The sequence below is a fragment of the Suricata suricatta genome, chromosome 9, assembly GCF_006229205.1.
Source record: "Suricata suricatta isolate VVHF042 chromosome 9, meerkat_22Aug2017_6uvM2_HiC, whole genome shotgun sequence".
NCBI classification, from domain to species: Eukaryota; Metazoa; Chordata; class Mammalia; order Carnivora; family Herpestidae; genus Suricata; species Suricata suricatta.
This window is the reverse complement of record NC_043708.1, coordinates 111,466,229-111,480,652: the sequence shown is the minus strand read 5'-3', so window position 1 is coordinate 111,480,652 and position 14,424 is coordinate 111,466,229. Positions and strand designations below refer to the sequence as shown.

At 57.7% G+C, this 14,424-nt stretch overlaps 1 protein-coding gene across 1 annotated transcript in view; it reads left to right on the top strand.

The window, feature by feature from the left end:
- The first annotated feature begins 764 nt into the window (after positions 1-764).
- Positions 765-14,424, top strand: part of CSPG4 (chondroitin sulfate proteoglycan 4) — a 34,037-nt gene continuing 20,377 nt past the window's right edge. The window contains exon 1 of the mRNA XM_029951416.1: positions 765-924. Within this exon, the coding sequence (XP_029807276.1) occupies positions 837-924 (88 nt within the window). The 5' untranslated portion in view covers positions 765-836. The remainder of the gene's footprint in view (positions 925-14,424) is intronic.

The following is a 14,424-nucleotide window of genomic DNA, read 5'->3' as shown; positions in this document are numbered from 1 at the left end:
AACCATTTCAGGCTCTGAGCCACAGTTTTCTCCATAAAATGGGGGGTGCAGAGGGACTGGTTCTCACTCCCCTCACAGGGTTATTTTGAGCCAAATGACAATGTGAGATTGAGAATCCCTCCTGCCTTATGGGAGAGTCTCCTTTGCAAGAGAGACTGGAGGTTCTGCAAGGGCAGAGGTGGTCAAGGTCACAATTCAGAACCTCAGGCCGGTGCCTCTCTGCCCAAATGGAGTCACGAGGCGGTCTCAGAGAAAGCAGCCCAAAACCTGTCTACCAGTCTGTGTAGTGGTAGGCGCCTTTCTCCCTAAGCCTAGGGTGTGTATACACACACACACACACACACACACACACACACACACACACACACACACACACACACACACACCCCCCAATCCCTGCAAGGGCAAGAGAGAGACAAGTGAAGGGGCTAGCCTAGTTCAGGTCTCCTCCCAGATGGGGTCTCCCGCTGCCTTGGGTCAGAGCTCAGGGAGCCCTTGGGTCTAGGCTTCTCTGAAACTTTGTTTCAAAACTCCAGGGTGGAGCCGGTCTAACCAGGCTGTAAGGGTCCTCTCACCCCTGCGAGGGGAGGAGCAGCCCAGCACGGGCCCTTTAAGAAAGTTGGGGGTGAGGGGGGCCAATGGGGGGAGCCCCGGCCTGAAACCGGAGCGCGGGTCTGCGCCCGCCCCGCCCCCGGAGTTAAGTAGGCGGCGGGCGGGCTGCGCGAAGCCCCAGCCCGCGGGTGCAGCAGCCCTCTCTCAGCCCGCGCCGCTGCCCAGGCTCCCGACTCTGCCACCCTACCCGGCTCCTCGCAAATCCTGCGGCACAGCCGGCCGCGATGAGCTCCCGCCAGCAGCCCCCGCCTCCAGCTCCTGCCTTGGCCCTGGCTTTGACCCTGGCCATGTTGGCCAGACCTTCATCCTCAGGTGAGTAAGGGGCCTGAGTCCCCCGAAACCCAGACTGGCCAGAGCTGTGGGCGGCTCCGAAGGTAGAAAAATGGGACAAGCGGGCCACCGAAGTGGCCCGCACTGGGAGGCAAGCTTCTGCTATTTCAGGCTGGGCTCTCTGGGAGTTCCAGTCTGGGGTAGAAGCAAGATCCCCCGCGGTAGCTCTCCATCTTGAAGCTTCTGTGGACGCTGGCTGAGGCTGGCCTGGGTGGACAGCCTAGGGTGTGGCCTCTGTGCCCCATAGTCCGCTATTCCCAATGGGGCCGCCCAATGCTGTCTGGGCTCCCTGAGCCCAGCAAGCTTTTGGTGACGGCACTGGTGCCCGGAGGACACCAATGTAACAGCAAGAGGCCAGTACTCCAGCCACAGAAGCCCAGGCCAGGAATGGGGCGTCCTGCAAGGCGAGAAATGGGGAGGGAGCCACCCTGCCCCACCCTCCATGGGGCCCCACATATACCTCAGCCTCTCCCTTAGCAGCTTCCTCTGGTCTCCTCCAGCCACCCTGGCCTCCTCCTCATCCCCAGGTGCGTGGGACTGCACAGCCTCTTCACCCCTGCCTTCCTTCTGTCCTCCTCTCTTGCTCCCGTCTCCTCTCCCCGCTCTCCTCACTCAGAAGGCCTGGTTAGTGACAGACAAGACCACCACTCCTCAGCCTCCTGGAGCCCCTCATATATCCTGCACCCAAGGATGCTTGTCCTTCAGACAGCCCTGAGCACCCCCGCCACATTTCCCTGTCCCGGGCACTGGTGCTTGACCCCAGCAGAGACTGAGTGGCAGTTCACCTTCTGAGAGGCACTAGGATGCATCTCCTTTCTGTTAGATGCCAGAGGTCTGCCATCACAGCACTCTCCCTGGGGTAAGGCATGGTCTAGTTATGCCGTAAGAACTGTGGCCTCGGGGCCTATCAGTCATTACTACCCATGTATGAATCAATCAGTGCTTCAGCCTACATCTTTTGGGACCATTCCCAAAAGCAACTCTGAGCAAAAGAAGGGCCTCCGTCTTCCTTCCAGGGGCCCAGGCCACACCCTGCTCCCCTTCAGATGAGGAAGCCAGTGCTAATGGACAGCATCACGAGGTACCCAGAGGGGAAATGAGTCAGGGGAGGACCCCCCACTAGGGTGAGTCAGAGCTAGATCCTTGCTTCTGTTCCCAGGGACCCCTTCCTTCAAAGTCTTAGGGCCTGGATGATGGGTGGGGACTCTTGAGAGGTGGGAAGGGGCCATCCAAGGTGACTGGAGAAGACTCTTTACCCAACCTGCAGACTCCAGCCAAGAGATTCCAACACCCGCATCTCTTGGGCTTCAACTGAGAGCCATTCTCAAATACCTTGTCAGAAACAAAAATGTACAAGCATTGTGCTGATCAATGAGGAGTACATGGAAATGGATAGGCTGAACTTGAACTCATTCAAGAGACAGGAAAGCAAATTAAAGCTCAAACAGCAGATCGTATCATGTCTGCAAAGATCCAGATGGAGAGCATGGAGAGAGAAATTCACAGGCAAGCTGGAGCAGGGCTGAGAGTGATCCTTGAGCCAAGCCTCGGAGGATGGGAAGGGGGTCAGTATTCTAGGCAGGAGCTTGGCCTGAGCAAAGGCACTGAGGTGGATATGAGCAGTGCATGTTGAGATAGGAAGACCAGAAGCCCAGTGAGAAGGCATGTTTTGAGCACAAGCCAGAAAGAGCCATTGGGCTGGGGCACAGAATCCTTAAATGGCAGAAAACAGCCCACAGCCTGTGCCCTGTTGGGAATGGGGAACCAATGAAGATTTTAGGACAGAAGCACTGCATGGCACCAGTGGGGTTTTATAATGACAACCCAATCCCTACCTTTAGGAAGAATTTGGAAATGGGGTGGGGGCAGGAAAGCTGGTATCTTCTCCTCCCTCCCAGGCAGTGTTCCCTTTCAACAACCCATCTCTGTCAGCATGCCTGTCTTACCTCCCTCTCCTGGTCTCTGCAGTAGGATCAGCCCCCCTACCTGAGGAAGGCATCACACCCATCCCTACCGGACACCCCTGACCCCAAAGGCCCTCAAGGTCTCAGGTATCAGAGTGAGGCGCCTTGGGATGTTTCCCCTGCATTCATCAGCATTCCAGAGCATCTAGGCCATGAGGCCTGGGAGTCAAGCACCCTTGGAGACCATCTGGGCTAAAGTTCCAATGATACAGACTGGGAAACTGAGACCCAGGAAGGGAGCAAAGGGTTCCAGGTCCCACAGAGGGTCCCAGCAGCCCGGGAAGAGCCCCCAGCCCTGCTCTGAGGGAGCTCCCCACCTGTGTGGGACCTTAGGCTAGAGCCACTCTGACACAGTGTGGATGATACATGCAGTGTCTAGCTCCTTCTGAGCCCTATTAGAGGCCTTCAGCAGAGGGACAAGCAGTGCGGGAGATGGGGGTTGAACTGATGTGGAGGTGGTGTTCCAGTCAGGGGAATAGCATGAGTAAAACTGAGAGGTCAGAGTGAGCACAGAGCCTGCTGGGCCAGTGGCCCCCATACCTCTTACCTGGCCTGGCACGGCTGACTTTGAAAGACAGAAGGGGGAAATCAGACTAGGGGTGGAGCAGGGGTTCCTGGTAAGGAAGGTTCTGCATTCCCCGGGTGAGGACTCTGAACTGACAGGGGCATCTTAGAGAACAGGTCACGGGGACTTCAAGAGCAAGGAATTTAATCGGGGTAGATTCTTTGGCCTCTAGGGATCCTCCGGGAGCCCAGTGGTGCTAGATACAGCCTCTGAGACACAGGAGCATGTGTGTGTGGCGTGCTCACTGCCCTGGGGCCTCTGAGACAGGGCAGAGGCCAGGCCCTTGCTCCAGCCCACCCAGACTCTGGAAAGCTGTTCAAGAACCAAGTATAGCGGATCCACCCCCACCCCACATTCGCCTGCCCTCCGGGGCAGGACAAGAAGGGTCTGTCAGCGCTGCCTGCCTGGGGACTTCGGTGAGGACCGCCAGGTGGGCCCGGTGGCTGGCAGCGACCACTGGAGGGGAGCCGGCTGTGTGCGGGGCTTTCAGAGGAAGCGTGTATAGGCTGCTTCTGGGAACTGGGCGTGCTGCCCGGGAGGGGGCAGGCAGGGGAGGGCAAGGGAGAAATAGCCCTGACGTCCACGTTCACTGGAGCACACAGATGTGGGCGTACACGTGAGTATACACAGCTCCGTCCTCAGCTGGCTCACTCACAGACCCGGGCGGCGCCTGGGCTGAGGAGGGAAGGACAGGGTGGGGGCAGGGGGTGCTGCAGCTCCTATCCAGTGCCAGGAGCAACCCCACTCCCCTGCTGGTCCCTCTGCTCCTTCATAGCCTCTCCCCGAGTCCTGAGCCCAGTCCCCTCCCCGCTTGCCCCCAGCATCCTCCCTGCCCCAGCATATGTCCCATTTCAAAAGTACTGTATTATCATTATTACTCAATGTATGTGAGTGATTTGGAATGAACTGAGTGTGTGTGAACAGCTTTGTACTTGGATTCTCCCTGGGGTAGGAGCTCCTAGCTCTCTCGGCTTCATTCCAAACAAGGGAGAGGGTGGAGCTATCTTATAATTGGGGGGACATCCCACGGGGACCACTAACCATGTTGTGCCGCAGCCTCACAGCAGCCCTGCAGGTCAAGAAACATTCCCGTTTTATAGATGAGGAAACTGAGGCTCACAGAAATGCAGGGACTGGCCTCAGGCCACTCTCTGGCCACACAGGCCATTGTTGCCACTCACCTCAACAATAGCACAGATCAGGCCAGAAAGGTAGTCACCCACCAGTGGGCCCACCCCCCCCCAACTAGGGAGAGAGACAGGTCTTCAGGGGAGAGACAGCTCCTGTGTCCCTATACCCCACCTCTCCAGACCCTCACTACTTCGTCACAGCAGAAGCAGATCCTCTTCAAGAAAGTCCCCTATCCCCCTGGAGGGTGGCAGGAACAAATGAAGCCACGTTCGTCTCAGATGTAGGGCAGTGGCACTGAGGGCTGCCAGCAAGGTACGGTTCCCCAGGCTCTGAACAGTTCCTGTCCCATTGACCATTTCTTCCTCCCGCCGAGCTCCTGTCCACACCCAGCCACTCCCGCCCCGCCAGCTCCAATGTGCTTGCGCCAGGCCTCCGGCTACTGCTTGTGTGAATCCATTTCAGTGTGTGTCTCCCTTGTGGCTTAGCAGTCATGATGGGTCAGCGAGGCTGCCCTCCCCTTCCCAAACCTTACTACATGGCTCCCCTCCCCAGACCAGTCCCCCATGGCTCATAAGGAAACTGGGGCCCAGAGAGGGGCGGCTACTTTCTCAGAATCACATACCAAGTCTAAGCAGGGTGGGGGTTGAGCCTCCCTGCCCTCTGTCCTTGTATCCTGGTTTGGGTGGTGGCCTTGCACACAGGACCAGCAGCTTCGTGCAGGCAGGCCAGGGGTCTCCACCATCTTGCTCCACAGGACTGAGCCCACAGGAAGGCATATTGATCACTGAATCAATCAGGGGTTTTCAGACTGTGCCCAAGGTGTTCCAGGCTTTACATCCAGAGGTGGCTGAGCCCGAGAATGTGGGAAGCCAGCCCCACCCCAATTCAAGCATAGCAGCTCCATGAACATGTTTATAGATTTGGGTTTTGTGTAGGATGTGGTTTTGGTAAAGGGTTCTGTGGCTTTTAAAAAAGGAAGAAAGAAAGTAAAAGAAAGACTTGAAAACCAAGGAATTGCTTTGAGTTGAAACATACTGAGAGCAAGGGAGCCTCAGGTCAGATACAAGGAAGAACTTCTTGGCTTTCAAAGAATCCCTATCAAGACTGATACCGAGGGCCCCTGAAAGATGTCCATTCCCAGGTGGACCAAGGTCTAGAGGCCTGAATACAATCCCAGCTTCCTCCCAGCCACGCCTGGGGAACTGGCCTCTCCTGGCCCAGCATCCCGTTCTTGCTGCTCCTGGAAATAGGAGATTCCTGAGCATCCTGCAGGCCAAGGACACCTGCTGGGCCCTTCCCCCTACCCCCTCCTCCAATATATTAGCCTCAACATTCAGTATCATCCTTGTGTCCCAAAGAGTAGCTGCTGAACTCGGCCATCAGGTAATAATCCATAATCCTTGGCACCCCTCCACCTTTGTTAAGCCGTTCCCTGGAACTGGTCTTCTCTTTTCCTCCTCATCCTTCAAGGTCTAGCTCCAGCACCTCCACCTCTGTGGACCTTTCCCAACCGTTGATTGCTGAGGCCCACAGCCTGGGCTTCCCCTTCCTGTGGCCCTGTCCTCCTTCTCCGTGGGGTTACAGGCCTTTCTGCCCCCTGCTTCCTGACCCCCATCAGCATGATGCCCAGTAACTACACGTACACACATGCGTGCACATGCACACACCCCTACAGCGATACTCCGCAGCCTGGCTCCAGGCCTGGCAAGGAGAATGTCCAGCCCCAGCGGTCCTGAGGGCAGCCTCCAGCTCAGGATTCACAGCCCCCAGCTCTAAGGCTGAAGCAGGGCCTCGGGCCTGGGCCAGCCTGCTCCCTAGGGAGATGCTGGGGGCTGGAGAGAGGAGACCAACTTCCTTTCCCACCTAAGAGCAGCCCTCCCCCACCCGCATTTCAGGAGGGAGCAGCTATAAATATCAGTGGGCCCAGGATGCTGATTCCCACGACTCCAGCCCCTCCCTGCCCCTTCCCTGTGCATAGCAGCTGGGGCCCGCCCAGCTTCTCCTGCAGTTGGAGGCTGGCCAGCCCGGCCTCAGGCCCGGACACACATATATACTTCCCACCATGGTCAGGGAAGGAACAAATCACCCTTTTTGGGTGCCTTGGAGCAGCTAAAGTGAGCCCTCTCCCGCCCTTTAGTCCTGACTCAGGCCCCACCGCTCCTTCCTCTGAGTCCTCAGCTCCGGGAAGCTCTACAGGGCCAAGGGGAGGCAGGCAGGAAGGCACACGGTGGTAAGGAACATGGTATTAGAGAGCCAAGGATCAGACCCCAGCCCTACCACTTGATGCATGATCTTGGGAAGTGATTTGGCCTTTCTGAGCCTCAGTCTTCTCTCCAAAATGGGGATAAATGATTCCTATCCCCTATGCGTCTTAACTCAAGCCCTTTGCCAGGGTAAATTAGGTACCTGCTTCTGAGATTGCTGCATTTCTGCTATTACCATTTTCTTCTAGAGAAGGACAGGCCTAGCAATAAGGGGGATCTTTCAGAAAGGTTCCAAGGTGGGGGATTGGATGAGGTGGCCCTGCGAGCAGGTCTGTGCGGAAGAGGGGAGGTGGGTTCTCAAGGGAACTCTCAGCCAGCCCAGGACCCCCCAGAAAGGGGGAGGCGACTCAGTGGGCAGAGGCCCACACACCTCTCCCACTGTGATGAGAAGCAGGACAGCCCTTCCCAGCCCCATCCCAAAGCCAGAGATCATGGACCCCGAGGCAACACAGTTTGTATTGAAAGAGTAAACAAAGGAGACTCAGACCTTGAGAGCAGATGGGTGGGAATGAAGAAGAATGAGCAGGCCCAGGGAAGTTTTGTAGGATGGGGAGCCTAGACACCCAAATTTGCGCTGCCCACGCCCGGGGCCCCTTTGAAGGTCAAGGTAGAAGGCAGGGCCCGGTGACGTGAAATGGCTCCCAGAGCTCCCGGGAAGCTATCTCACTCCTCCGTAAGCACAGTAACTACATCACGAGGAACAGAATCCAGACCGAGGGAGTGAGGGACCCTCTCTGCCCTGAGCTGCTTAGACCACTGGGGGTGTTGGTGATGCCCGAGTCCATGTATGTGTGAGCGCAGAGCTGGTGGAGGTGAGAGAGAGTGAGTCTCAGAAACTGGCTGCAGACTGTGCCAGCCGGTTGGCAGGCAGAGAGGAGGTACCCCTAGATGAGAGGCTGGGCAGGGTCTGGGCCCCCAGGTTAAGATCCCAGTGTGTGGGCATCCTCTGCCTTCACCCCATAGACTCTTCTCAACAGACCGCTGGGTGCAGCTCAGCCAGCTCCCCGGATGCACTAAGAGAATCCAGTCGCCCGCCCCCGGCTCTGTCTCTCCACATCTGGTGCCCATGTGCTTCCGGCCACCCATCTGAAGCCCAGCTGAGCCCCTCCAAGGGCAGGGACTCGGATGATGGCCTGTCCATCCAACTGTTGACATCTCTGAGGCATGAGAGATGTTGTAGGGACCTGAGCCAGCTGTGCAACCACAGCCCTAGGGATACCTGGCCCTACTGTGTGGCCTTGAGCAGACTCTCCCTCTCTGGACCTCTGGGTTGAATAGTCAGTCCCTAAGGTCAGCTGTAGAATTCTGAGCTCAGGTCTTTTGAGAATAGGACAGGGAGTCTGCTCCTGTCCAGAGACAACCAGCTGCTTGTCTGGGGGCCATATAGCAAGATGGGCTGGGCCTGGAAGCGGGGCCGAAAGGCGGCCTAGCCTGCCTGAGCTCCCTGGCACCTAGAAACCACTTTGGCAAGTCGGCATGAAGCCCCGGGGCTCTCCTGAAGTGAGAGCAGCGGCCCCTCCACCCCCGGTTCCCATCTCCCACCCCCTTGCCCCAGCCCCACCCTACCAAAAATAAACCAGACCACCCCATTTTGTACCAGCCAGACCCACCCAACCCCTCCAGAGCCAATTGAGTCACCGCTCCAAGCTGCTCCTTTTTTTAACCGTCTGAGTCACTCATTGTGGCTGTGTCTCCATGACACATGCCTCGGGCAACAGCCTCGCCACAGCCTCCAACGGCACCACTGAAGGAGGGGTCCCTATGGAGGCTGGCTGGAGGCAGGTGTGAGCCCAGGCCGTGGCCTCCACCAGTAGCACCTCCAGGCCCCCTAACATTCCAGGGCCCAGACCTGTCCCCAATAGCCCTGTCACTCCCTTGCCAGGACAGGCTTTCAGGGATCCTGGTGAAAGCCCATCTGTGTCCACCACACCCGCACAGTATTCCTTTGCCTCCAACAGGTCTGGGCCTGCCACCCCAAAACTGAGGGTCTCCAGGCCCTGGGCCCTGCTGAGATAGGAGTGGGCAAGGCCTGGCCTCCTGGGGTGAAGGTCACAGAGATGCTTAGTTCCCACCCTTCCTCACTGGACCCAGCTCAGACCCTGACCACTCTGCCCAGAGCACCATGAAGACTATGCCAGAGGCTTCCACTTGAAGTCTCTCCTGGCTTCTCTATCCCCCTCCCCTCACGTGTCAGCCAAGCTACAGGCCTCTCTTCCCCCATCCCTCTTATCTTTTCCCCGTGGCTGTCTCTCTGTCTCTGACCCTGCTCTGTTCCCTTTCCTTTACCTGGTCCCCATCTCGTGGCAACCCAGAGTGCTGCCTCTGCATCCCACAACCCCCAACAGGTCCTTTCCTGTCTTCCCAGTAGACAGAACACACCCTCACCTCCACCCATTCCCACAAGGGGCTCTGGGCCCCAGGGACCAATCCTGAGAGAAATTTTCCATCCCCTCAACAAGTCATCTCCCCCCACTCCAAAGCACAGGCTACATCCTGTCATAGGGGATGTCAGGATCCCACGGGTACTTCCTCAGAGGCTGGGGGGGGGGGAGCAGGGGGCCTAGGAATGGCCCCTCCCCCAGCCCCCGCCCGAGCGAGCCTGCACAGCCTCAGCCCCAGCCACCTCCTGTCTGTGGCCATGGCCTCCAGCTATAAATAGGGGCTCGGATGCTATTTTCTCTAAAAACAAGCCCCAGACTCTGTCACCACAGGCCCAGAAAAGCACTCCCTGGCTGGGCCAGTCCCCTGCCTCACCCCAGCCATTGTGTCCAGCCCCCTGCCTGGGCCCTGGAGCCCCAGAGGGGGAAGAGGCTGAAGAGAGACCAGGAGGTGAGACAAGGTGGGGGAAGAGCTGGGACGCAGCCCCTGCGGCTGGCTCAAAGGAGAGACAGAGAGAAAGAGAGAGAACGCAGCTGCCCCTCTCTCCCCGTTGGGCCCCTCCTCCCCATTCCCATCTCTCTTCACCAAACAGCGCCTGTCTTGTTCCTGAGACAGGCGATGTGAACAGAGAGGCCACAGCAGCACAGTTCCCCAAGCCGCAGCTCAGTGTCTGCAGAGAGGGAACTTGGGGGTGTGGGGGAAGGTGGGGGAAGACTTCCTGTCATATCCGAAGGAGAAGGGGGCATTCCACAGGCAGGGAGGAGAGACAAGCTGGCCAGGCGGGAGGCCCAGCCAAAGCGAAGGCTGGGAATGGGGATCTGTCATTTGTGGATGGAAAACAGCCCCCCAAGGTCTAGGGAGCCTGGCGTGTGGGGTGTTCGAGGGAGGTGAACAGGAGAACTTGATAGGGCTGGGGCAGGGTCACCCAGCACCTTCTGTGCCATGTTAGGGTTGGGGCTTGATAGAGGGGCCGTGAGGAGCCATCTAAGGCTTCCAGACAAGGGAAGATGACAGAGTGACTTTCGGTTTGAGTTAACTGTGGCTGCTATTAGCAACCCGAGGCAGGAAATCCACTGAGCCAGACACGGGATGGTGACCATCTGCCTTGTGGGATGGCACAGAAGAGCAAGAGGGGGAGACGAATTTGAAAGAGAATTTAGGGGCAAGATGGTTGGAACGGGGGGAAGGAGGAGGGAGAATGTCCCGAAAGACTTTCAGATTTCTACCCAGCTGTGGGTGGGTGGTGAGGCCTTCTCTGGAAGGCAGGCAGGTTTGGGGACAGATGACACTGAGTCTGGCTGGAGATGGGTGGGCTCGGGTCTGTAGGTCCCTATGGGTGTGTCTGGTACAGATGTCTCCAGAACATTGGCAGGCAGGTGCAGAGTCCTGGAGAGTTGGGGCTGGAGACAGAAATGTGGGTACCACAACCAAGAACTCCTGTCTGAGCCAGGGGAGAGGAGGCGGGCTAGATAGAGCACAAGGGCTTAGCCGTGCTGACAGTCTGGAAGGGTCCGAGGCCTGGCTAGTGTGGAGTGACCAGCTGGAACCTATTCCAAGAGGAGTTAGGACTGCCCATGGGGAGACTTCTCAGGCCAGGGATCTTGGAGGGGACCTTGTTAACACTGAGACCAGTAGCAAGGACTCTGAGGTTTCCTGGTCCACCCTACCAGGCCACACCCCCTTGCAAGCATCCGCCCATGCCGGAAGCTTGCTACTCTACCTGTCTATTGTCACCTTGGCATGATAGAAAATCTGTCATATGGGCCAAGCGACACCTCCATTCGATCCTTATCTTCCCTTACATGCTGATGTTTCCTCCATCAGCACATGTGTTATAGGCCTCCTGGATGGCAGATGCCCTGGATGGGATAGGGGCTCTCGGTCCTGTTCTCAGGACCTTCTGGTCTGGCCTCTGAGGCCAGAAGTGACCCCACTGAACCCACTGTGGTGACCACATCTCTCTATCAGCCACTTCCTGCTGAGCTGGGCTGGGCAAGCCAAGTTTCTATTGGTCTCCCCATCCAGGTTGCACAGACAGGAAGACTGAAGCAAAGAGAGCATAGCTGCCTGTGGCTAGGAGGCATGGGGGGGAGTCCCCATCCCAAGCCCCTGCTCCCCCTAGTCTCCTGGACACAGGACTTCTATCTGGGGATCATCCCACCTCTCTTCCCTATATGTCAGATAAAGGAACTGAGGCTGAAAGAGCAGTGGTTTCTTCAAGGCACACACTCTTGAGCACAAGCTGGGCCAAATTGGTCCAGGCCTGTGTCCAGACCAACAGTCATCGCCTCCACTAACCCCCCTTCCCAGCTCACACACTCACTGTCTCCAAGCCCAGTCTGCCAGGCTCGGGGAAGCCCCAGGGCACCTCCCCAAGGGCCCTACCCTTTAACGGTTTCTCATCCCAGAGCTGAAGGGGAACTCAGAGATGAGCAACAGGCTTCCACATGCTTCCTGGCTCTGGATTCAGCCCAAGAGAGGGGGTGGCTCCACAGCCCTGGGGCCAGGCTTCTTGCCCACGCCCCTTGCCTCTCCACCCTCTTCCCTGATCTCTAAGACCCCAGTAGGCAAGGCCAGCACTTATCACTGGCTTTTGGAACATGCCATCCTTAGCCAGCCAGGAAGATCCCTCCCTGATCCAGCCAGCCCCAGACCCGGACCCGTGTCCAGCCACACCAGAAGAGGCCGGCTGCCAAACCAGCCATGGAAAGCAGATGCTCTCCCCTCCTTTTTCACTCCCCCCAACCCCAGGAGACCCTGAAGACAGGAAGGGAAAAAATGTGTCTTCCCCAGGCAAGGGGCCAGCTCTCACACCCTCCTCCTGCTGCCCCACTTCCGATTCACACGCAACAATAACCCCCCACTGCTTCTGTGTGCACACACCGCTCCCAGATACCACAACACCCCGCTCTAGAGCCTTGAGCACAGGGGCTCACATCCAGCTCTGCCGCTGCTCCTCCTGATGCATTAGCACAGATAGCACCCTCTTTGAGCCTCAGTTTCCTCACCGGTAAAATGAGAGCTTCCTCACAGAGACCCTGTGGGGGGAAGGAGCTGCCAAGCAGGCCCAAATGCCAGGTGAGGAAGGTCTCTTGCTCTGTCTCTTCCCTGCCAGACCCCCTACCTCAGCCTGGGCCCTCTAAGAGGACGGCCCCTAACCCTACCCCCAGGGCCAGGAAAGCTGGGGAAAGGAGATGTGGAAGAGGGTCTGGAAATCCAGCATCTCCCTACACACGGAGGAAAATTATAAGGCAAGGAAAAGCCTCTGAGAATTGCTCCACACCACAGCAGCCCCACCCTCTATGCCTCAGGCGAGGGGAGCAATGGGGCTTCCTACAAAGACGCCATTGAGGTCCTGCTTCCTCCCCACCCAGCCCGCCAGCCTGGGTGGACTGTGAGATACCACTTCCAGCAAACCTCTCATTTTCCCTCCTGCTTCTTCTGTGCCACACACGGCCCCGGGGTTGGGACACGTGGCTGGGAGCCCAGGGTACCAGCCCTGCCCCTGTCAGTGTCTATGGACCTATCCACCAGTCCCTAGGGTCCTCACCTTCTGGAAAAGCTCCCTAAATTGGAAATGTTTCCCCATACATGTAGGTCCGTCGGCCTGGGTGGCCTCTTGGTTAGAGGACGAGTTGCTGAGGCCAGTGACCCGGGTCAGGATTCAGCCAATAGCTGAGGAAACTGGTCCTGCCTTGGCCTCCTTGACCTTGCAACCAAACAGAAGGTCAAGTACCCTGACAGTGAGTCCTGTGGCTCAAGAGTTCTTGGAATGTAGAGGAACAAGCCCACGTTGACCCCGGCTGAGGTCTCCATAGTGTTGAGATGAGGAGGCCGTTTGCCGTGAGCACACAGAGCCTGGCGTCTCGCATTCTGCTGGGAAGCTACCATCCGCCAAGAGGAACAGCTACTTGTTTAAGCTCTGAGTGACTTTGAAATAAATTACTGTTGTTCCTGTGGGCGTGGCCTGTAGGGTAAGAGAGGAGCAGGTGATCAGCGGGGCTCTGGGATGGCCTTGGGGTATGGACTCCCAGGCTGGAGGCAGGGAGGCAGGAGAGGCAGAGCAGTGAGGTTGTGAGTCTGCAGGGTGCGCCCATCTCCCAGGCAGCTAGCCCTGGCAGGTAGTAAGTGTCTGGGCTTGGCTCTTGTGACCCCATTGTCACCACCATGAGCAGGTTACGTTGTCCCTTTGGTCTGATCTGAAGTCTTTCCCTGTAACCTTGCCCCTTGTTACTTTCAGAGGTGACAGGCTTGGGGGAAGGCTATAGCTCAGCTGAAAGGGCTGAGACTTGGGACATAGTGAGGCGGGGGCTAACACTGAGTATCAGCACAGTGTCAGGCATGGCCTGGAATGGTCATGTCCAGTATCTAGAACCAGACCAGACCCACTGCACCACATCCTCACCTGTCCCACACTCCCCTCCATAAGCTGTGATACGTGGCACTGACCTGTGGCTTAGTCACGTTCATGGCCATGTGCCTCCCATTGTGGCCACACACGGGCCTTGGGTGCTCTCTGGGACTGAGTATCAGCACACGGCACTGCTTTCCCAGCTCTGACATGGGAGGGGAGGGGGCAGTGCAGGGGTCTGGCCCTGGGGTCTGTAGCTCTGGTTCTCAATAAGTTCCCACCCGTCCCAGCCTCCTTAGAAGTGCCCTGGCTTGGGGACAGAAAGCTGGTCAAGATAAAACACACCCCTTGGAGGCATAAGGGGAGGGCTTCTGGCCTGGAGCACCTGAATGACCTCAGGGAGGGCCCAGCTGCTGGGGCAGGGCACCTGGCCCATCCCCGCTCTCACACCAGGCCACCCACATATACACCCACAGGGGAAACAGAGAGCCCTTCATCCCTGCCTTGGCCCTCTTAGGGCTCACCCCCACAGCCCCCTCCGACTTCTCAGAAGGACTCTCCCAGCCTCACCCTTGCCTGCCTAGGATGTGGATCTGGAACGGGATCTGCACACCTGGCGCCAACCCCCAAGGAGCTATAGTGCAGCAGTCTGGCTTCACCGGAGAGCAGGACCTCTTCCCCTCCCCAGCTGGCTGGCGGTGCCCTCCCGCCATACACACTCTCCTGACTCCTGTCTACAGCCGCAGACTTGCTCCAACACCCAGCTTTCTGTGTGTCTCTTGGTTTCTCCTCCTTCATCTCCTTCTTTAGGCCTCTGTCTGGTCCCCT